The sequence below is a fragment of the Babylonia areolata genome, chromosome 34, assembly GCF_041734735.1.
Source record: "Babylonia areolata isolate BAREFJ2019XMU chromosome 34, ASM4173473v1, whole genome shotgun sequence".
Classification (NCBI taxonomy): domain Eukaryota; kingdom Metazoa; phylum Mollusca; class Gastropoda; order Neogastropoda; family Buccinidae; genus Babylonia; species Babylonia areolata.
In genome coordinates this window covers 17,368,881-17,390,991 of record NC_134909.1, presented here as the reverse complement: position 1 = coordinate 17,390,991, position 22,111 = coordinate 17,368,881, and the positions used below count along the sequence as shown (strand labels likewise).

Sequence of the window (22,111 nt, the reverse complement as noted above, 5' to 3'; positions counted from 1 at the left end):
TGATGCTGCTGCGACACCCCTTTACCTTCCTCGCAATGTGTTGGTCAATTCCTGGACGCCAGACGTACCTGCAAGCCAAAGCTTTCATTCTATAGTTCCTTGGATGTTCCTCGTGTAGCTCAGCCAACAGTCGTTCCTGCAGTTGGAGTGGTATGATGACACAAAGTCCCTAAAGGATGAAAAACCCTTCCACTGACGGTTCATTGAGACATCTGGAGTATGCCTCCAAGTCAGACTCTTCTGCGTCTTCTGCGCGATTGGGCCACCCATGCAAAGTGTAGGACCACATCCTGGAGAATATGGGATTTGTGTGTGTGTGTGTGTGTGTGTGTGTGTGTGTGTGTGTGTGTGTGTGTGTTTGGGGGGGGGGGGGGGGGGCTCGATTATGTGCTGACTAGGTGACTGGAAGCTCATCTTGGACAGTGACCTGGAAGACTGGTTCTTCTTCACCTACCGCTTCTGGAGTGTCGAGGGGCAGCTTTTAGAGCATGTCTGCATCTTCACGTTCATGCGTTATACGAAAAAGGAGATCATAGTTCGTACGCTGCAAAGATGAGGGATCAATGTTGCACACGTGCTGCCGGCAAGGTAGACATTCCTTTCTTTGGTCCAAGGATGGCAAGCAGTGGCTTGTGGTCTGTGACGAGGGTGAAACAACGTCCATACAAGTACTGTACTCGTGAAACGTTTTCACTTCAAACACTGAAGCCAAAGCCTCGTTTCTACTTGGGCATAATTCTCTCACCCCCAGTGTTAGAGCCCTGATACAAAGGCCATCATGGCTGATTACTGCGACCAGTAGAGCCCCTGATACAAAGGTCACCGTCATCTCATGGCTGATCACTGTGCCCAGGTCTACAGATGATGCATTCCATCCACAGCCGAACTGATCTGCTGCAGTCAAAATGAGTCACTGATGCCACGTGCAGACACCAGCATCGTTTTCGTTTTCTTGACTACTGTTTGGTATTCTGGAGTCCAGAACCACACAGACTTGTGTGTGTGTGTGTGTGTGTGTGCGTGTGTGTGTGTGTGTGTGTGTGTGTGTGTGTGTGTGTGTGTGTGTGTGTGTGTGTGTGTGACCTGATTATTCTGTGATGCGTATATGCAAATGAATATTATGAAATGTATCTGCATCAATGTATGTATGTGTAATTGTATTTGTAAACGCTCTGGGCTCTCCGGAGATAGATGAGGGCGTCCAAATATTCATTATTATCATTGTGTGCGTGTGTGTGTGCGTGCGTGCGTGTGTGTGTGCGTGCGTGTGTGTTTGTGTGTGTGTGTGTGTGTGTGTGTGTGTGTGTGTGTGTGTGTGTGTGTGTGCGACCTGATTATTCTGTGATGCGTATAGGCAAATGAATGTTATGAAATGTATCTGCATCAATGTATGTATGTGTAATTGTGTTTGTAAACGCTCTGGGCTCTCCGGAGATAGATGAGGGCGTCCAAATATTCATTATTATCATTATTATTAATTTTATTATCATTATCATTATCATCACTTGTCCTTCAGTCAGCCAGTCAGCGAGTTGTGCACAGACTGAAGCTCTGTTGCTAGATTTGGCAGGAACCGGGCGCGGTTATGGACCATTCCCAGATAGTATCTGAGTTCGCAGTTACTGTGTTGGGAGTTTGGGGCTTCTGTGATGGTCTCTACTTTGCTTGGTAGTGGATGGGGACCATTTTTACTTTAACTCTCTCCATACGAACGGCGAAAGAGACGACGTTAACAGCGTTTCACCCCAATTACCACCATCAAAATGTTGCAAGCGGAAGGCTCTTATACTGAAGAGGTGAATGTTGACAAAGAATACCACAATTCTGACGACGGAAGCTAAAGGTTGGGTCATTCAGACACCCACTGGACATCCGAGGGGTCTGTGTAGAGGAGAAGAGAGGACTGGCCGTACTGAGTGAGATAAAATGCCCTACTGAGAGTATTCTACTTGATTTCAGGAACTCGCATTTCGCTCTCTGCAGCCGCAGACCGTAATCTTCCAGTTGCTGCAACACTTAATCAAGGAGACAGTCTAAAAGCTCAGTATCTATCTATGTATCTACATGTATTTATTATATTTGTTGTATTTGTATTTCTTTTTATCACAACAGATTTCTCTGGCTGTGTGAAATTCGGGCTGCTCTCCCCAGGGAGAGCGCGTCGCTACACTACAGCGCCACCCATTTTTTTTTTGCATTTTTTCCTGCGTGCAGTTTTACTTGTTTTTCATATCGCAGTGGATTTTTCTACAGAATTTTGCCAGGAACAACCCTTTTGTTGCCGTGGATTCTTTTACGTGCGCTAAGTGCATGCTATATATGTATATGTGTGTGTGTGTGTGTGTGTGTGTGTGTGTGTGTGTGTGTGTGTGTGTGTGTGTGTGTGCAGTGAAACTGAACCATTGGTATTATCTCGTAATATGTCCATGTTTGTAAGACAGTAGTTAAGATCAAGTATTTGATCGGGCCAAGGGACTGATGCACAGCTTTCCGACCGCTATAGCTATCATAAGTAAAACATTATCATTTTTATCAAGTCGTAAATGCTTACCGCGCCGGGGGTGGGGGGGTGGGGGATAGGGGGGACAGTCCTCGCCGCGACGGAGGAGCGACACGGATCCCTTCGCTAGCTACCTACCTGCCCCACCAGTTGAAGTACGTGTCCTAGATTCGTCAATGTCATGGTGTTATGTCACGTCATGTTGGGTGGCGGGGATTTCCCGGCCCGCGAGGGGATTCCCCTTCTTGGTGGTCCCGATGGTTTGTTTTGAAATGATGGTATGTCATAGCGCCGGGGGGTGTGGCCGGCCGGGATCACGAGGAGGTACCTCTTCGCGGCTCTCGCTTTGTCGTCTAAAAATTGAAGATTATTCAATATTATCAGCGTGAGTTTCAGTTTCAGTTTCAGTAGCTCAAGGAGGCGTCACTGCGTTCGGACAAAACCATATACGCTACACCACATCTGCCAAGCAGATGCCTGACCAGCAGCGTAACCCAACGCGCTTAGTCAGGCCTTGAGAGAGAAAAAAAAACACACACACACAAAAAAAACGGGGGAATAAATAACAGATAAGCTTACATAAATAAATAAATAAATAATAATAATTATAATATAGAAAAAAGGTAGTAGTAATAATAATAGTAATACTAATAAAATGATAATAAGAAATAAATAAATAAATAAATAAGACAACAATGGTGATAAATAAGCGAATAAATGTAAAACATGAAGACACACATTCACACATACACCCACACATGCATAACAGAAATGCACCAAACATGCAGTTTCACAGATATGAAAGCACAGTCAAATACATATAAACGTACATGAGCTCCAACACACACACACACACACACACACACACACACATTACCTGCGTGAGAGAAGAGAGACAGAAAAAACAAAAAACAAACCAAAAACTGAAGGGGTCACTGGTGCTTTTTGGACATAACAAAATGAAAACTAATGAATGTTTCTCATATATCTTACTGATAGCTAAATTCTATGTATACAAATGTAGAATCAACAAAGTAAAACCAACATTACAAATGGTCAAAAAAGACCTCAAACAGGCAGTAGACAAGTATGCCTTTTACATAACTATGGAATATAACAAGTTTGTGGAAAAATGGGCACTTTATAACTGTTTGATACAAGATTAAGCTTTTCAATGCTACCTTGGAACTTTGACATTGAACATAATATATTGTTTTGCTGTTATAGATTGGCCAGTACTTAGAACTTAATTATATGCTTACCCTATACTTTCTAATGCACAAAACATATAAATTCTGTATCTGTAAACCTTTGTCTGAATAAAAAATATTGAAAAAAAACACAAACAAACTGAAGGGGTAGGAGAGGCGATGGGGTAGAGAGGATCGAGTGGGGAGGAGAGAGAATAAGAGAGGAGGGGGCGGTGTTTCTGTCAGAACAGTCGGACTTTCTCCACATGATCATTGTGGCAAGCCAGTACTTGTAACTGAGAGAGGCCTAAGCGAGTGGACCCTTTCTATTGCAGTTTCTTGTATGAACGTGAGTTTTACTGTATCTAATATTTTCAAAGTCTTAACTCATTGAGCCTTGCCCCCGAGCACAAGTTGCTCTAGCGTCAAATTTTGTCTCCGCAATAAAACGTTTTTTCAAGTTCAAACATATGCATGCACAGATCGCAAAGAAAGGGGGGAAAAAAAAACAACTACAGATGATCTTTGTAGTTGCATTTCTTGTGAAGAGAGAGACAGAGAGAGAGAGGGGATGAGAGAGAGTGTATGTGTGCGTGTGTGTGCGCATGGTGTGTGTGCGTGGGGTGTGTGTGTGTGTGTGTGTGTGTGTGTGGGGGGGGTTAATGTGCAATGCGGTTTGGCTGACTGAAATGGAGAGGCACGTACATTTCAGTAATCTGTATATTTGTATATAGCTATTTCCATTTGGTGCCATTTAATTTTTAATTTATCTTTTTATTTTCTATTCATTTTATTTGTTTGTTGTTTTCTTCTTATGTTGGACATGTGCTGCTGCCAAGAAGAAAATATCTGTACCAAAGTATAGACAATAAAGTTTGTGTATTGTGTATGTGTATTGTATACAGTATTCAAGTTCCCCGGCAGATGTGTCCGGCACAGTCACGGTAATCTGGAGGAACAGCAGTATATTTTCTCACGCGTTTTTTTCACATCCGAGAGTATGGCATGGAAGCCGGCTGCGCGGAAGAGGCTGCCAGCATAAACTCCCCAGGGTTGAATGGGTTAAGCTCCAACTGAAATGTGTGTTTACCGTTCACTGGCAGTGAACTTGATGGGTCCGGTGAAAATAAAAAAAAAAAAATGTTTATTTAATCAATGTAAATGTTTTGTCCGCAGCTATATTTTGACAGATTTAATTTTGATTTCAGGCTGTCTGTTCTGATTCTGAAGATGACGGAGTTTATTTAGACTGACGGGCGTTCAGAACCTCTCGTTTCCTAATACAGCCGGAGGAGGAATTTTTGTTTAATGTCCCGTCACACATATCGGTGATTGAAGACATTTTGTTAAAGTATTTATGAATACATCTGAGTATTATCGGTTAGAAGGGGTGGGAGATGTGGATGAATGGAGGGTTGGGGGAAACTGGGCAAATGAGGGTAAAAATGTGGGTGAAATTTGGAAGAAAAACAAAACAAAACAAAAAAAAAAACCCCTCTAAATACAGTTACAGGAAATTACTTAAAGGACTTCGTAAAAGAGAAGTCGTTAAACTGACAAGCGAAACATCTGAAAATGAATGCAAAAAGTCAAAAACATCAACGTACAGCCGGACTACATGGACGCCGGCGTCATCATTGTCACCGACGACTGAGGCCAACACTCCACACGTGTGCGGCGTAGAAAGCACACAAAGGCAGAACTGAGTAAGTTTACTCGCAGTCAGTGACACTCGGCTGACTTCTAGTCCATCGTCAGAGATCATCCTGTTGCCACTGAGTGGCCTGAGAACTTTAACAACGTTCGGATTTGATGACCGACCAGACTTTCCACAAAATAGTCCTATGATCTATGGAGTAGGTGTAGGCTATATATTTTTTATCAGTCATGATGCCACGGCATCCAATCAAAACGTGTCAGGTCAGTTTCACGGACGGCAGTCACACATTGGCAAACATAATATAGTGCAATTCGATCATTAATATATAACATGGTTACTACGACATGAAAATAATTGAACAACTGAATGCCGATAGTCAGTCAACTTCAGTACTAGTGACATGATGCAATCTGAACCATGAAAGAGAACTGAGCCGGTCAAGAATAGCCGCGCTTCAGATGTTGATTGAATTCACTGAGCAGTTCTGCACCATCGTACCGCCGGAGTGAATGGAAGAAATTATCGAATCAGGTTTTTTTTTTCTTCTACAGTTTGGGCGGGCAAGTTGAATGACTCTATTTTGATTTCAAAAGTTACGGGCTGATGCTATTAAGTATCTGGTATAATTTCAGTCATCTAGTCAGCCTACTCAGTCATTGTCTCTTTTTTTCTGCGATCGTGTGTGTGTATGTGCAACGTTTGTAGGCTGGAGGTCAGTCTAACATTACAAATTTTTTGGAGTCATAGTCTCTCTCTCCCGGCGCACTCACACACACACACACACACACACACACACACACGCACTGGGACGCACCGGGCACGCACGCACGCACGGCACGCACACACACACACACACACTGGCACACCGCACACCGTGCACGCACAACGGCCGAACCTGACCGGTGTCACACACCGGACTGAGATTGACTGAGACAGACACAGACACACAGAATAAATAATCAATGATTATTTCTTTTCTATACGTTGTTTAGAAAAGCGTATCACTCGTATCAGTACTGACGTGAATTTCAATCACTGACATTTTCTTTTTTCCTTGTCCACTTCAGTCTAATCACAAACAGATCAGCTAAAACAAACGTGACAAAACTGAACAGAAAAGGGAGTGGGTGGAAATAAGAAGACTTAAGAAAATGGAGTGGGGGTGAGGGATACGAAATCAGTTTATCGAAAAATTTTTTTAAAGGCGACTGTCAATATATTAATAAGAAACTTTCTTGTTAGTTTAGCTCAGTGGCCACTGTGGTCGACGAGAAAAATGCAGTGTATATCAAGTGATGATTATTATGTGATGATGGTGCTGGGTGTGATAGTGATGATGATTACGCGACTTAAGTCAAAACAGTTTGTGGATTCATTATAAAAAAAAATTAAAAAAGAAAGAAAGAAGGGGGATCACATAAGGCATGTCAAATTAACACTGGACCTTATTGAGTCTGTGGTGTCTGCTCCGTGCAGAAAATTTTGCAAATGTCGTAAAAGCAGCATCGACATTTATCCATTCTTTCTTCAGAAGAGACAGTATTTTAGCTTAGCTACTTCATTTCAGCGTTACTTATTATGAAACAGTATATACATCACATACTATATTCACCGAATGCAAGTTTTTTATTTGTTTTGGTTTGCACCCTCTTTCTTTACGTCTGCCAACGAGGTTACGACAGGGCCACGCTACGGCAAATTATTATTGCGCATGCGCAGTGCTGCATTGTTGAATGAGACAGTCTCGCATGTGCTTTTGTTTGGGTGGTACTGTCGGTTTTCTTGTCCGTTTGGCATAACGACGGACTGTTGGTCCGTGCTATCGTTTGCCTAATCATAACGGAGGATACTCAACAATCTTACCAGGCTGGAGAATCGATTCATCGCACATGATGATGGTGTAGGTTGAAGAAAAATGACACAGGTGCTTGGAAACTTGAGGGACGGAGCAGAATGGACGCGACTGCTGGAGTGACATGTAATGCGAAAGGATCGCCAAAAGGTCCGCTCAGCAACATTGAAGATGGCTTGGAGCAGTCTGTCAGGTATGCTACTTTTGAAAACCACACAACTTCAGCATCGATCGTTTGGTCCTAACGAATCATTTCACTTCCAGACACCGTCTTTGTCTGGCGAGACAGATTTGCTGTGATCGGCCATTTGCCATTTAAATACCCTGCATGCTGCTTTTCCTTCATTTTATATCGAATATCAGCTCTGATATGATGGAACAGTTGCATGATAACTGACGACAGATCGATTGATTGTCGTGTTCCGTGGTGTGATATGTCCCCGAATGGAAAGTGTCTTGCCATTTGGGGGGTTGTCAGACGTCAGTCAAAACAAAGTAGGAGTTCTTTCCCTTAGGTTGATTCATGATGACCTCACCCAGGTCAATCTTTTTCTCTCTGGGAGAAAAAAAATCCCCCTTTCTTAAACGTTTTACTGGGGACCAGATAGTCTATAAAAAAAAGAAAGAAAAAAAAGAAATTATGTATGATTATAAGAAATATATTCTGAATCACACAGAAACCAGAAGTTGTGAAAGATTTTGCTGACTAAATTATTTGATGCCATAAAGAGATTGACCATACTTTAGGCTTTGCATTGTGGCTTTTGACAAACTTGGATATCCCCATGATCTAATCTGAACTAGTGTATGTGTTGTGTGTCATTTGTGTTTGTTTTGTTGTTTCAGTATCAGTTATTATTAATAATATAATGAGTAAATGACTTCCTGCCAGTGTTGATAATAAATCAATATTTACAGTATGTCAGTTCCTTATAATTATATATGGATGAGTTAACTGTCACAATGTCAGTTGACAAAGTACATATTATTGTTGTTTTGTTGTTTTCTTTTTTCTCAAATTTAGCGCAAAGTTAAGAATTGGGCGCTGTAAATTTGTTGTTGAATTTCTGAAATTTTCTGGTTTTGATTTTTTTTCTCTGTTCATTTGTTCATTCAGTTAACTCATCCATATATAATTATAAGGAACTGACATACTGTAAATATTGATTTATTATCAACACTGGCAGGAAGTCATAGTATTTGTGTAAAGTCAGTTTTATACAATGCATTGATATTATTGTTATATTTGTTGTAGTATGTATAGTTCATTCAAAAACAACAACAAAAGTTTGTTTCTTACTCTAAGTCTCACTTCTTGTTCTGATCTGAAACATGTATTCTTTTTTTCTTTGCATTTAATTTTATGTCACTGTCTGTTTTTCTGTCTTTTGATTCAACCCCCCAGTCTCTCCTTATCCTACTTTTTGACCTATGTGTCTAAACAAACTCTTTTTACAAAGCAAGGCTGTGCATTGATTCCATGTGTGTGTATGAGAGTGTGTGTGTGTGTTTGTGTTGTAAACTTAGAAATTGTCTTAATCAAACTTGGTATTGTAACTATGATTTGTTAAGAAATTCATAATCAGAGGTTAATGGTCAAGGTCACAAAATGGCATATGATATTGACACGGAAAACTTCTATGTCATATGCAAGAAAGAGAAAGTCTTTTATACAGATCATAACCTCCATCAAAATTTGATACAGTGATTGTTTAAATCTTTATGGAAAAAAACCCCAAAAAACAAAAACAAACAAACAAACAACAACCTGATGAAAAGACAAGGCCAGAGGTCAGAGTTAAAGGTCACAACATGGTGTATAAAAAAAAGTGCAGTTAAGCATGATAGAACTTAGGTTGTTCATCTGGTTTTCTTCATTAAACATGATATAGTGGTTTGTTCAGTCAGAACATAGATGGTTTGTGATTTAACAGGTTTTTTTTTTAGCATAATTATCATTTTTCGAATTATTGCAACTGTTTATTACTACCTGTCTCTGTCCTGTAGTGGTGAAGAAACTGTATGAGTGTGGCAAGGTGCGGTGTCAGTTTTGAGGATGCAACAGTCAGGATGTGGACAGGACCTGGCTGTATAACATACATCATGGAGGGGTGGAGGGAGAGGGGGGGAGGGGGAGATGGAAACAACATTAGAAGTCAAAACGGTTTGTGGATTCATAATAAAAATAGAAAAAGAAAGAAAGGGGATCACATAATATGTGTAAAATTAACGTTGGACCATTTTGAGTCTGTGATGTCTGCTCCGTGCAGAAAATTGTGCAAATGTCGTGAAAACAGCATTGACATTTATCCATTCTTTCTTTAACTTTCTTTTTATTATCAAATAATGTGTGTATTTTTGCCATTGCCTTTGTGTGTGTGTGTGTGTGTGTGTGTGTGTGTATTATATATATATATATATATATATATATTGTTTGTGACACATGAAAGAGCACGATGTAAGCTAAGGCTTGTTGTTGCTGAGTTTTCTTAATAGAAAGCTGTATTCTGCTTTGTTTCTTGATATTTAAAAAATGTTTAAACCAAACAACATTAGATGCCTGACTTGGCCAGAAACCCAGTGAGGTGGTCAAGCCTTGAAAACCAACAGAATACTATACATGTTTGTGTGTGTGTTTCATTGGTGAAAAAGATACATTCAGTTTTTTTTTCTCTTCTTCTGCATTTGTGGGCTGCAACTCCCACATTCACTTGTATGTACATGAGTGGGCTTTTACGTGTATGACTGTTTTTACCCCGCCATGTAGGCAGCCATACTCTGTTTTTGGGGGTGTGCATGCTGGGTATATTCTTGTTTCCATGACCCACTGAATGCTGACATGGATTACAGGACCTTTAACGTGCGTATTTGATCTTCTGCTTGCGTATACACACAAAGGGGGTTCAGGCACTAAGCAGGTCTGCACATACATTGACCTGGGAGATTGGAAAAATCTCCAACCTTTATCCACCGCATGCCATTACCGAGAAACAAACCCAGGACCCTCAGATTGAAAGTCCAGCACTTTGACCAATTGGCTATTGCACCTGTCATACATTCATTTAAAATTTAGTTTCAAATAATTGACACATGTCATTTTCTTTTGCGATGAATATTAATTCTGTACAAATTTTTGCATTATGAGTGTACAGTAATTATTAAATCAGTAAATGATCTATGGACTTTTTGGTAGCTGTCTTGTCTATGGCTTCTGTCAAAGAGACATCCTATCCACACATGCATGCACATGGAGTCAAAGGACAAAGTCAGTATCACATGAGATGTGATGAGTAAAAAAAAATGTAGTCTGTTCTCGCAGCTTTTGTGTTAATACTCATTGTAATGTGGTTTTCATCTGCTTGGCAGATGTGGTGTAGCGTATATGGATTTGTCCGAACGCAGTGACGCCTCCTTGAGCTACTGAAACTGAAACTTTCATGGCATTAGAAAAAATAAATGCAGATTCACTCCCAGGACCACATCCCCAAAATGATTTTTTCAGCTTCAGCTAGTTCAAGTCATCGCACATGTATCATCAATTGCTTTAAAAAAAAAAATAATAATAATAAAACAATAAATTTTTTTTTTTTAAAAAATTAAAAAAAAAAAAAACACCCAGAAAAAGAAGCAAACTGAAATACCATCACCAGTCTGAAGGGAGGGAACTCCGTACTAACTGCCACACTTAGAGCAGACAATCAATGAACCACTCACTCAATGATTACATTTTCTGTTTATCTGCAATGTTTGTTTTTTGGGTTTTTTTGGGGTTTTTTTTTTAGTAATTTTTATTTATGTTTATTTCTGTAAAAAGAATGACAACTGTATATGATAAAGTTATTAAAAACAAACTGGAAGATAGTTTGGTATTTAACAGCAGGTACAAAACAATAGCAACAACAAAAAACCAGAACAGCTACACACACACACAAAAACATATTGAAAAAAACAGCAACCCACAAATGAAACAATACAGATGTTGAAAAGAGAGAGAGAGGGGGGAATATTAATAGAAAAACAATCAATCAGTGAATAAAGTTTGATGATAATAAAAAAAATAATACTGATAACGATCATTTACTACTAATTATCATTATTATTGTTGTTAATATTATTATCATTATTGCTGTTGTTGTTATTATAACTGTTATTATTACTAACAACAATAACAAGAATGCAAGATTCTTTTGTTTTCTAATAAAATAGAGAAGAAAATCATGATAATGATATATTACAATTTTAGATATCTTTGTAAGTGAGGAATATAATACTAAACTGTGGGTGTGGCAGAATTGATTACAAAAATTAACATTACAACAAAAAACATGATTATATTCATAATGAGGATGAAGTCATGTGGTCTTATCCAGCAATGGCAGAATGTACACGTTACAACACTGGTTGTAAAATCATAGTGAGGATGTGGTCGTGGCAGACTTTATAGAATATCACAACACTATTACTATGATACTGAGGATCTTCTTCTTCTTCTTCTGCGTTCGTGGGCTGCAACTCCCACGTTCACTCGTATGCACACGAGTGGGCTTTTACGTGTATGACCGTTTTTACCCCGCCATATAGGCAGCCATACTCCGCTTTCGGGGGTGTGCATGCTGGGAATGTTCTTGTTTCCATAACCCACCGAACGCTGACATGAATTACAGGATCTTTAACGTGCGTATTTGATCTTCTGCTTGCATATACACACGAAGGGGGTTCAGGCACTAGCAGGTCTGCACATATGTTGACCTGGGAGATCGTAAAAATCTCCACCCTTTACCCACCAGGCGCCGTCACCATGATTCAAACCCGGGACCCTCAGATTGAAAGTCCAACGCTTTAACCACTCAGCTATTGCACCCATCATCGAGGATCAAGTCATCAGTGTTCTTTATCCAGCACAACTTTGGGTGTGGGCAGTTTCAGTTTCATTTTCTCAAGGAGGCGTCACTGTGTTCAGACAAATCCATATACGCTACACCACAAGTGCTACAGTACTAGGCAGATGTCTGACCAGCAGCATAACTCAACATGCTTAGTCAGTCCTTGAGTGTTTGCATACATGTTTGTGTACCTGTCGGTGTGGATTCCTTCTACAGAATTTTGCCAGAGGACAACGCTCTTGTTTCCAGGTGTTTTTTGACTCACTTGTGTAAACTTCTTCTTCTTCTTCTGCGTTCACTCGTATGCACACGAGTGGGCTTTTACGTGTATGACCGTTTTTACCCCGCCATGTAGGCAGCCATACTCCGTTTTCGGGGGTGTGCATGCTGGGTATGTTCTTGTTTCCATAACCCACCGAACGCTGACATGGATTACAGGATCTTTAACGTGCGTATTTGATCTTCTGCTTGCATATACACACGAAGGGGGTTCAGGCACTAGCAGGTCTGCACATACGTTGATCTGGGAGATCGTAAAAATCTCCACCCTTTACCCACCAGGCGCCGTCACCATGATTCGAACCCGGGACCCTCAGATTGACAGTCCAACGCTTTAACCACTCGGCTATTGCGCCCGTCACTTGTGTAAACAAAGTGAGTCTATGTTTTAACCCGGTGTTTGGTTGTCTGTGTGTGTGTGTGTGTCTGTGTGTCCGTGGTAAACTTTAACATTGACATTTTCTCTGCAAATACTTTGTCAGTTGACACCAAATTAGGCATAAAAATAGGAAAAATTCAGTTCTTTCCAGTCATCATGTTTAAAACAATATTGCACTTCTGGGATGGACACAAAAAAGTAAAAAAATGAAGCCTAATTATATGCAAACTGCATTTACTGTTACATTTATATTTTTTGTATTCTCTAAACGTGGCACTTTGATCTGATATTCTGACTCAACAACAAGAGCAGTCATTATTATTGTTCAAACAGGAACTTCTTTTGCTAAGCATGGAAGTTTTATTTATTTTGCAAACATTTTGGTGCAGATAGTAAAAAGGGGAAATTACTCTGTAATTAATGCTAGGGGACTTAATTTGCTTTAAACTGATCTTTCTCATCTTAAACATTACATTTTGAAATTATACTCAGTATATAAAAAGCTTGGATTTTTTTAAAAAGTGTATCACAAGTGAGTCTTGAAGGCCTTGCCTCTCTTGTTTTTCCAATGCGCCAGGTGCGTGCCACACATGGGACCTTGGTTTATCATCCATTCCAATGACTAGACACTCGGTTTCAGTTAACTGTCAAACTTTGGGGAAAGGGCAAGAGCGGGATTCGAACCCAGACCCTCGCAGTCTCTGTTTTTGGCAGATAAGCGTCTTATCCATTCGGCCTCCATGCTACCCAGTAGCATTACAAAACTTGTAAAATTGATGTGAGGGTGAAGCCATCAATGTTCTCTATCCAGCACAACTGTGGGCGTGGCAGAATTTATAAAAAAACACTTCAACACTATTATTATGATACTGAGGATTAAGTCATCAGTGTTCTTTATCCAGCACAACTTTGGGTGTGGGCAGTTTCAGTTTCAGTTTCTCAAGGAGGCGTCACTGTGTTCAGACAGATCCATATACGCTACACCACAAGTGCTACAGTACTAGGCAGATGTCTGACCAGCAGCATAACCCAACATGCTTAGTCAGTGCTTGAGTGTTTGCATACATGTTTGTGAACCTGTCGGTGTGGATTTCTTCTACAGAATTTGTATTTTCTCTTTTGTATTTTGTATTTCTTTTTATCACAACAGATTTCTCTGTGTGAAATTCGGGCTGCTCTCCCCAGGGAGAGTGTGTCGCTATACTACAGCGCCACCCATTTTTTTGCATTTTTCCTGCGTGCAGTTTTATTTGTTTTTCCTATTGACGTGGATTTTTCTAGAGAATTTTGCCAGGAACAACCCTCTTGTTGCCGTGGGTTCTTTTACGTGCGCAAAGTGCATGCTGCACACGGGACCTCGGTTTATCGTCTCATCCGAATGACTAGACACTCGGTTTCATTTAACTGTCAAACTTTGGGGAAAGGGCAAGAGCGGGATTCGAACCCAGACCCTCGCAGTCTCTGTTTTTGGCAGATAAGCGTCTTATCCATTCTGCCACCATGCTACCCGGTAGCATTACAAAACTTGTAAAATTGAAGTGAGGGTGAAGTCATCAATGTTCTCTATCCAGCACAACTGCGGGTATGGCAGAATTTATAAAAAAAAAAAACACTTCAACACTATTATTATGATACTGAGGATTAAGTCATCAGTGTTCTTTATCCAGCACAACTAGGCGGAAAGATACAAAGCACAGATTTGAAAGTTTGACCAGCAGATGATGAAGATGGTCAAAGTGATGTACATTATATATTCAAGCACATAATCGTGCAGTCACACAACAAGTATTTGTTTCTGACCCCCACATTTCCTGACCCCAGGAACTTTGACCTGGGAGTCAGCGAGACCTTCAGTTCAAAAAGTTGTGAGGAATTCACAATTTAAGGAAAGCTGTCTTGGATTTTTTAATTTTTTTTAATTAATTTTTTTTTTTTTTTTTTTTTTTATACTGTGAAATGCATTAGAAGGAGTCTGCAGTTTGTTTTGTAAATGAATGTTTTTGTTAACTTATGTTGCAATGTGCAATGCATAATTGTGTGTGTATGTGTGTGTGTGTGTCTGTTCACATTTGTGTATGTGTGTGTCTGTGTTTATATGCATGCCTGTGTTTTTGCATCTCTGTGTCAGTGAGTTGCTTCATCACATACATAATATGCGTTTCTTATTTTGAAGTTTTTATATTAAACTAACATGATATTTCCTGAATGCTGTGTTTCAGTGAGCAGACAAAAGAAAGAATTGGAGCCTTGCTGGTAAGTTGTATTAGTACTATTACTAATTTTCGTCACAACAGATTTCTGTGTGTGAAATTTGTGTGGCTCTCCCCAAGGAGAGCGCATCACTACACTGAGAGCGCCACCCATGTTCTTGTATTTTTCCCTGCATGCAGTTTTTTAAAACTTGTTTTCTTATTGAAGTGGATTTTTCTGCAGAATTTTGTCAGGGACAACCCTTTTGTTGCTGTGGGTTCTTTTACATGCGCTAAGTGCATGCTGCACAGGGGATCTCGGTTTATTTCTCATCCGAATGACTAGCATCCAGACCACCACTCAGGGTCTAATGGAGGGGGAAAAAATACCGGTGGCTGTGCCATGATTCGAACCAGTGCGCACAGATTCTCTCGCTTCCTAGGCAGGACCTCTTGGCCATCACTGTGTCCCACTCTGTTTTCCTTCTCTTTATTTCTCCATTGTCTCGCCCTTCTTTTTAAAAAAAATTTTTTTTAACCTGTTTCACTTCATAATGTCAAAAGCACACACGCATATCTTGTGTGCACACACACACACACACACACACATGCACGCACACGCACACTCACACATACACATACTTGCACATATGCGAGTGTGCACAGGCTGTCGTCATTATTACTCTGACTATACAATAGAAAAGACATACGCTGGTCTTATGACAATGATGACTGTGATATGATGATGAAGACATGTTGGTGTAGACAGTTATTATTTGATCACATAAGACATCTTCGTGATGAAAATACATGCTGGTGATAACAATGAAGAATAATATGATGATGAAGACATGTTGGTGATGACAGTTGTTAAAATGATCATGTAAGACATCTTTGTGACGACAATGAACGATACGTGATGATAAAAACAGACATCATGGTTATGACCATGTGATTTTGGACTGTATTGTATTATTATTGTATTACTAATTTTTGTCACAACAGATTTTTCTGTATGAAATTTGGGCTGCTCTCCCCAGGGAGAGAGCATTACTACACTAAAAGCGCCACCCATGTTGTTGTTTTTTGTATTTTTTCCTGCATGCAGTTTTTTTTAATTTTTTTATTTTATTTGTTTTCCTCATAAATTCCTATCGAAGTGGATTTTTCTACAGTATTTTGACATGGACAACCCTTTTGTTCACAGTTGTCATGGGTTCTTTTACATGCACTAAGTGCATGCTGCACACGGGACCTCGGTTTATTGTCTCATCCGAATGACTAACGTCCAGACCACCACTCAGGGTCTAGTGGAGGGGGAGAAAATACTGGTGACTGCCAGTGTGATTGGAACCAGTGCGCTCAGATTGTCTCGCTTCCTATGCAGAGGGCGTTACCTTTAGGCCATCGTCACTCCTCATGGTTACGACCGTGTGATTTTGGATTGTGTTTCAGGAGAGAATTGAAAGCCTGTCTGATGTGGAAAAATTACTCTTGTACCTCAAACTCCCCACAGGATCTGCTTCAGAGGATGTTTTACGACAGTGAGTACTCTGTGTGTGTGTGTGTGTGTGTGTGTGCGTGCTTGAGTGTATGTGTGTGTGTTCACTCTTTGAGATGGCTCTTTCCGGCTGCTCCGGATTTAAGTTGCCAGATACAAGCAGCATAAACATTTGTATTTGTATTTGTATTTCTTTTTATCACAACAGATTTCTCTGTGTGAAATTTGGGCTGCTCTCCCCGGGGAGAGCGCGTCGCTACACTACAGCGCCACCCATTTTTGACTCACTTGTGTAAACAAAGTGAGTCTATGTTTTAACCCGGTGTTCGGTTGTCTGTGTGTGTGTGTGTGTCTGTGTGTCCATGGTAAACTTTAACATTGACATTTTCTCTGCAAATACATTGTCAGTTGACACCAAATTAGGCATAAAAATAGGAAAAATTCAGTTCTTTCCAGTCATCTTGTTTAAAACAATATTGCACCTCTGGGATGGGCACAAAGAAATAAACAATGAAGCCTAATTATATGCAAACTGCATTTACTGTTATATTTATATTTTTTGTATTCTCTAAACTTGGCACTTTGACCTCTTATTCTGACACAACAACAAGAGGAGTCATTATTATCATTTTTTGTTCAAACAGGAACTTCTTTTGCTAAGCATGTAATTTTTATTTATTTTCCAAACGTTTTGGTGCAGATAGTAAAAAAGGGAAATTACTCTGTAATTAATGCTAGGGGACTTAATTTATCACAAGTGAGTCTTGAAGGCCTTGCCTCTCTTGTCTCCCTTGTTTTTCCCTACAGACAACCCATTTGTTAGGGTTAGGAAAAAAAATCACAAAAAATACAAAACATAAAGTAACTGAATGAAACTGACTGTACTTGACCCACTGACCCTTCTCCTCACGCTGTGTGAATGCCAGTCCCCCTCCCTCTTCACTGCTCTCAGAAGCTGAGTCACGATTAGTACCTTCTTGCTGATAGGTTTCTTTACTGCAGATACCTTATTCAACATCTTCATCATCCTCGTCGATGTCGAAACCATCAGTTCAAAGCATTTCAATCACTTAGCAGCAGTAAAAGCCGCTGTCGTGATCTAGTTTGCTCCAAAAATTTCCACTTGTATTGCCTGCGACGCCATTTTCGATACGTATGCAGATTAGCTTGTTGTGTGGGGTCCTGAACTTGCTGGCTCGCTGTGGAGTGTGTTGTTACGGAATCTAATGAAGAAACTTTCCATTCAACCGTTAACACGTTCGCAATGCCCAGTGTAGCTGCGATTGTTACGCTACCCCATGAGGAAAACATGGAAAAACTTTTTAATTGTCAAAACCGCTATAGCATTCCGTCACCCGGAACACTACCTTTAGTCAGGAACACAAAAGCGTTCCATCGTCTGGAGCGAGTTAAGGGAGAGGACAAAAGAAGAAGAAAGAAAATGGGCTGCACCAGAAGTTGCCAAATACAAGCAGCATCCTTCATCATCATCATGAGTATAAACAAAATAGTCTCAAAGTCTGTGGCCTTTCATGCCCTGCTCTCATGGTGACCTCTGTTTCGATACCCCTCCATTTCTGTGCTTGGGGTGAGTCCTGTCAATGTCGTCAGTATCGGCGGATTCCTGGGGGGCTGTTGTTTGAGGGACGTGGTGGTGGTCTCCGCTCTGGGAGGAACGCTCACTCAGTCTGGCTCCGCGACTAAGCCATTATTGTCGTTAGTAGGGGGCTTAGTAGGTGGTGTCCTAAGTACGTAAAATCAGAACAGGCACCACTGAACACCATCGAAGTGACTCAGCAGCAGTGCAGGGTCTCCTCTGGTATGTGGCCTCCTGGCGACCTAACATCGATGGTTTCCTGTGGACTGCCGACGCTGGAACTGCGACGGACAAACCCGGGTGTGGCCATGTATGGGGGAATCTAAATGAGTGGCGTGGGAGTAATGCTACTGAAACAGTGCAGATGATGGGGCAGCAAAAAAAAAAAAAAAAAAAAAAAAGACAAGCAGCATAAACGTTTCTTCTGTGGGTTCTCCCTAGTGACTCCTCAGGAGAGGAGGAGAAGAAGAAGATGAAGAAGTAGATAGGGTTAGGAAAGTGGAAGAGGCAGTGTGTGAGGGAGGGCAGTGTGAGGTACGTGCTCATGATGTGTGTGTGAATCTATAAGAGAGAACCACAGCACCCTACACAGGGTTCAGATTTAACTCCTTTTTCTTTGAGTGCCAGTCAGGCACTCTCGACTAAACATTTGAGTGCCATTTGGGCACTCTGGACAAAACATTTGAGTGCCCTGTCGTGGTTTTGGGTGCCAGCATGATAAAATGAAAGGAAATCTTTGATGAGTTATAATTTGCGTTTGTGTTGAAAAACATCTTGCAAGCCTTGTCATTGACGCATGTCTGTCCAGTTTCCAGTCCATGTTTTTTTTCATGCACAAGGCACATGGTAGTGAAGTCTGTGAATGGTCTGGAAAGTTTGACAGGCGCATGTACTGATTCTTATTAGCTCTTTACTCTCTCAGTCTCTGCCACGTCTTGCTCAAGAGAGAGCAGAGCTCGCCCTGCTGCTGTCTCTGACACACCCTGTTTTCTTGCTTCTTGCAGGGCTGCCTACCGTCCCGGGGTACGGGTATTTGTCCCGGAAAACAATGAAAACGGACAGTCCGTTCCGGGAATCCACTTTTCGGTTTCGTGTCTCGGGAAAAAGTCTTTAGGCGAATACGCATCGACTGACTATGGCCACACCGCCAAAAGTGTGACCAGCGCGCATGCGTATAGGCCGATGTGGAACTTTCGAGAGAGATTGAAATAATGGCGTCGAAGCAAAGCAGCAAGGAGTGCGAATCTACATTGAAGAAGATAGCAAAACGGCATCAAACTTTCATTGCGAAGTACACCGATGTTGTACATAGTGTAAATAAAGGTAATTTTTCATTTCATTTTCTTTGAGGTGGTAAAATCTGACGTCATAAGAGGTGTCCCTGGAAATCAGGCTTTGTCCCTGGTTTTTAAGATGTGTGTCCTTGGAACTTGAAAAGGGGGGTAGGCAGCACTGTTCTTGTCTTTCTTTTTTAATTATTATTTATTTATTTATTTATTCATTTATGTATGCTTATAGTTGCGTATTTGATCTTCTGCTTGCGTATACACACGAAGGGGGTTCAGGCACTAGCAGGTAAAGCTTTACCGGTGGTAGAGAAAAATGACATAATGCCTTGCCACCGGTTGAGCGGTGCGTAAACACTTGTGTCGTGTTTTGCTATTGGTTGACTTATATTGAAATCGATCTTTTTTATCCAAAGCACATGCACAAAACACAGTGAAAATGCGCGGCCATGTTGGTGCTATGTTCGCTGACATCAGAATATTACGGTTTTTCTGATTGGCTCTTCAATATAAGTCAACCAATAGCAAAACACGACACAAGTGTTTATGCACCACTCAACCGGTGTCTAGGCATTATGTCATTTTTCTCTACCACCGGTAAAGCGGTGGTCAGGGCTCAAAGGGTTAAGGGCGTCACTCCGATAGGTCATTTAACTCAAATCTACCAACCCATAGCAACATCGGTGTTGTCCTTTGGCAAAATTCTGTAGAAAATCCACTCTGATATGTACTTATGTATATATATATATAAGTGGAGTGATGGCCTAGAGGTAACGCGTCCGCCTAGGAAGCAAGAGAATCTGAGTGCGCTGGTTCGAATCACAGTTCAGCCGCCGATATTTTCTCCCCCTCCACTAGACCTTGAGTGGTGGTCTGGACGCTAGTCATTCGGATGAGACGATAAACCGAGGTCCCATGTGCAGCATGCATTTAGCGCACGTAAAAGAACATAAGGCAACAAAAGGGTTGTTCCTGGCAAAATTCTGTAGAAAAATCCACTTCGAAAGGAAAAACAAATAAAACTACACGCAGGAAAAAATACAAAAAAATGGGTGGCACTGTAGTGTAGCGACGCGCTCTCCCTGGGGAGAGCAGCCCGAATTTCACACAGAAATCTGCTGTGATAAAAAGAAATACAAATACAAATACATACACACAAGGCCTGACCAGCACATTGGGTTTTGTTGCTGTCGGGCATCTGCCTAGTGCCTGGTGTAGCATACATGTATATGGATTTGCCTGAACGCAGTGACACCTCCTTGAGAAACTGAAATGGAAACGGAAACTGAAAACTGACATGTTGCATTGTAGGATGACCATGTCATGTCTGTACACGTCCAGTCGTATGTGGCAGGCCTGACCAGCACGCTTTGATATGCTGCTGTCAGGGCATCTGCCCAGCAGATGTGGTGTAGCACATATGGATTTGTCAGAACGTGGTGACTCCTTTTTTGAGAAACTGAAACTGAAACTTCTTCTTTTTCGTTCATGGGCTGCAGCTGCCATGTTCACTTGTTGTGTGTACACGAGTGGGCTTTTGTGTGTATGTATGACCATTTTTAACTGCACCATGTAGGCAGCCATACTCAGTTTTCTGGGGTAGACTGAAACTGAAAACTGACTTGTTTCAGGACGCCCACGTCGTGTCTGTACGCGTCCAATCGTCTGGAGCAGGCTCAGGCCTTCACCTGGATCCGTAGTCACCTGGAGGAGGACAGTCAGATCTGTGTGCCCAAACATGAGGTCTACGATGATTACAGGTGGGTTCTGTGATGAATGTGTGTGTGTGTGTGTGTGTTGGTGATGATGAAATGTTGGGGTTAACCTATAACCTGAGACCTGTGTGTGTGTGTGTGTGTGTGTGTTCTAGGTGATTGTGAAATGTTGGGGTTGACATGTATGACCAGTGAATGACCTGTGTAGATGATGGTGAAATGTTGGGGTTGACATGTATGACCAGTGAATGACCTGTGTAGGTGATGGTAAAATGTTGGGGTTGACATGTATGACCAGTGATTGACCTGTGAAGGTGATGGTGAAATGTTGGGGTTGACATGTATGACCAAATGAATGACCTGTGTAGGTGATGGTGAAATGTTGGGGTTGACATGTATGACCAAATGAATGACCTGTGTAGGTGATGGTGAAATGTTGGGGTTGACATGTATGACCAGTGAATGACCTGTGTAGGTGATGGTAAAATGTTGGTGTTGACATGTATGACCAGTGAATGACCTGTGTAGATGATGGTGAAATGTTGGTGTTGACATGTATGACCAGTGAATGACCTGTGTAGATGATGGTGAAATGTTGGGGTTGACATGTATGACCAGTGAATGACCTGTGTAGGTGATGGTAAAATGTTGGTGTTGACATGTATGACCAGTGAATGACCTGTGTAGATGATGGTGAAATGTTGGGGTTGACATGTATGACCAGTGAATGACCTGTGTGGGTGATGGTGAAGTGTTGGGGTTGACATGTCCTTTGTATGTATGTGTGTGTGCGTGGTGTGCTGCAGGCTATACTGTGACAGTCATCGCCTTAAGCCGCTGTGCCCTGCAGACTTTGGCAAAGTGCTCAAGTGCATCTTCCCCAACGTCAAACCTCGCCGCCTGGGCCAGCGTGGACAGTCACGATATCCTTTTTTTTTTTTTTCTATTGATGGCTTTGTCCCATCACTTACCTTGCTGATCAAGCACACACACAGACAGAGCCACCGCATACACATGCACGTGCACACACACACACACACACACACAGAGAAAGATGCATACGCACAAACTTAAACACAC

At 41.3% G+C, this 22,111-nt stretch overlaps 1 protein-coding gene across 1 annotated transcript in view; it reads left to right on the top strand.

Annotated features, from left to right (window-relative positions):
• The first annotated feature begins 7,093 nt into the window (after nt 1–7,093).
• Nucleotides 7,094–22,111, top strand: part of LOC143277564 (uncharacterized) — a 28,980-nt gene continuing 13,962 nt past the window's right edge. The window contains exons 1-5 of the mRNA XM_076582442.1: nt 7,094–7,395; nt 14,963–14,996; nt 16,388–16,476; nt 20,948–21,076; nt 21,838–21,954. Coding sequence (XP_076438557.1) covers nt 7,304–7,395; nt 14,963–14,996; nt 16,388–16,476; nt 20,948–21,076; nt 21,838–21,954 — 461 coding nt within the window. The 5' untranslated portion in view covers nt 7,094–7,303. The remainder of the gene's footprint in view (nt 7,396–14,962; nt 14,997–16,387; nt 16,477–20,947; nt 21,077–21,837; nt 21,955–22,111) is intronic.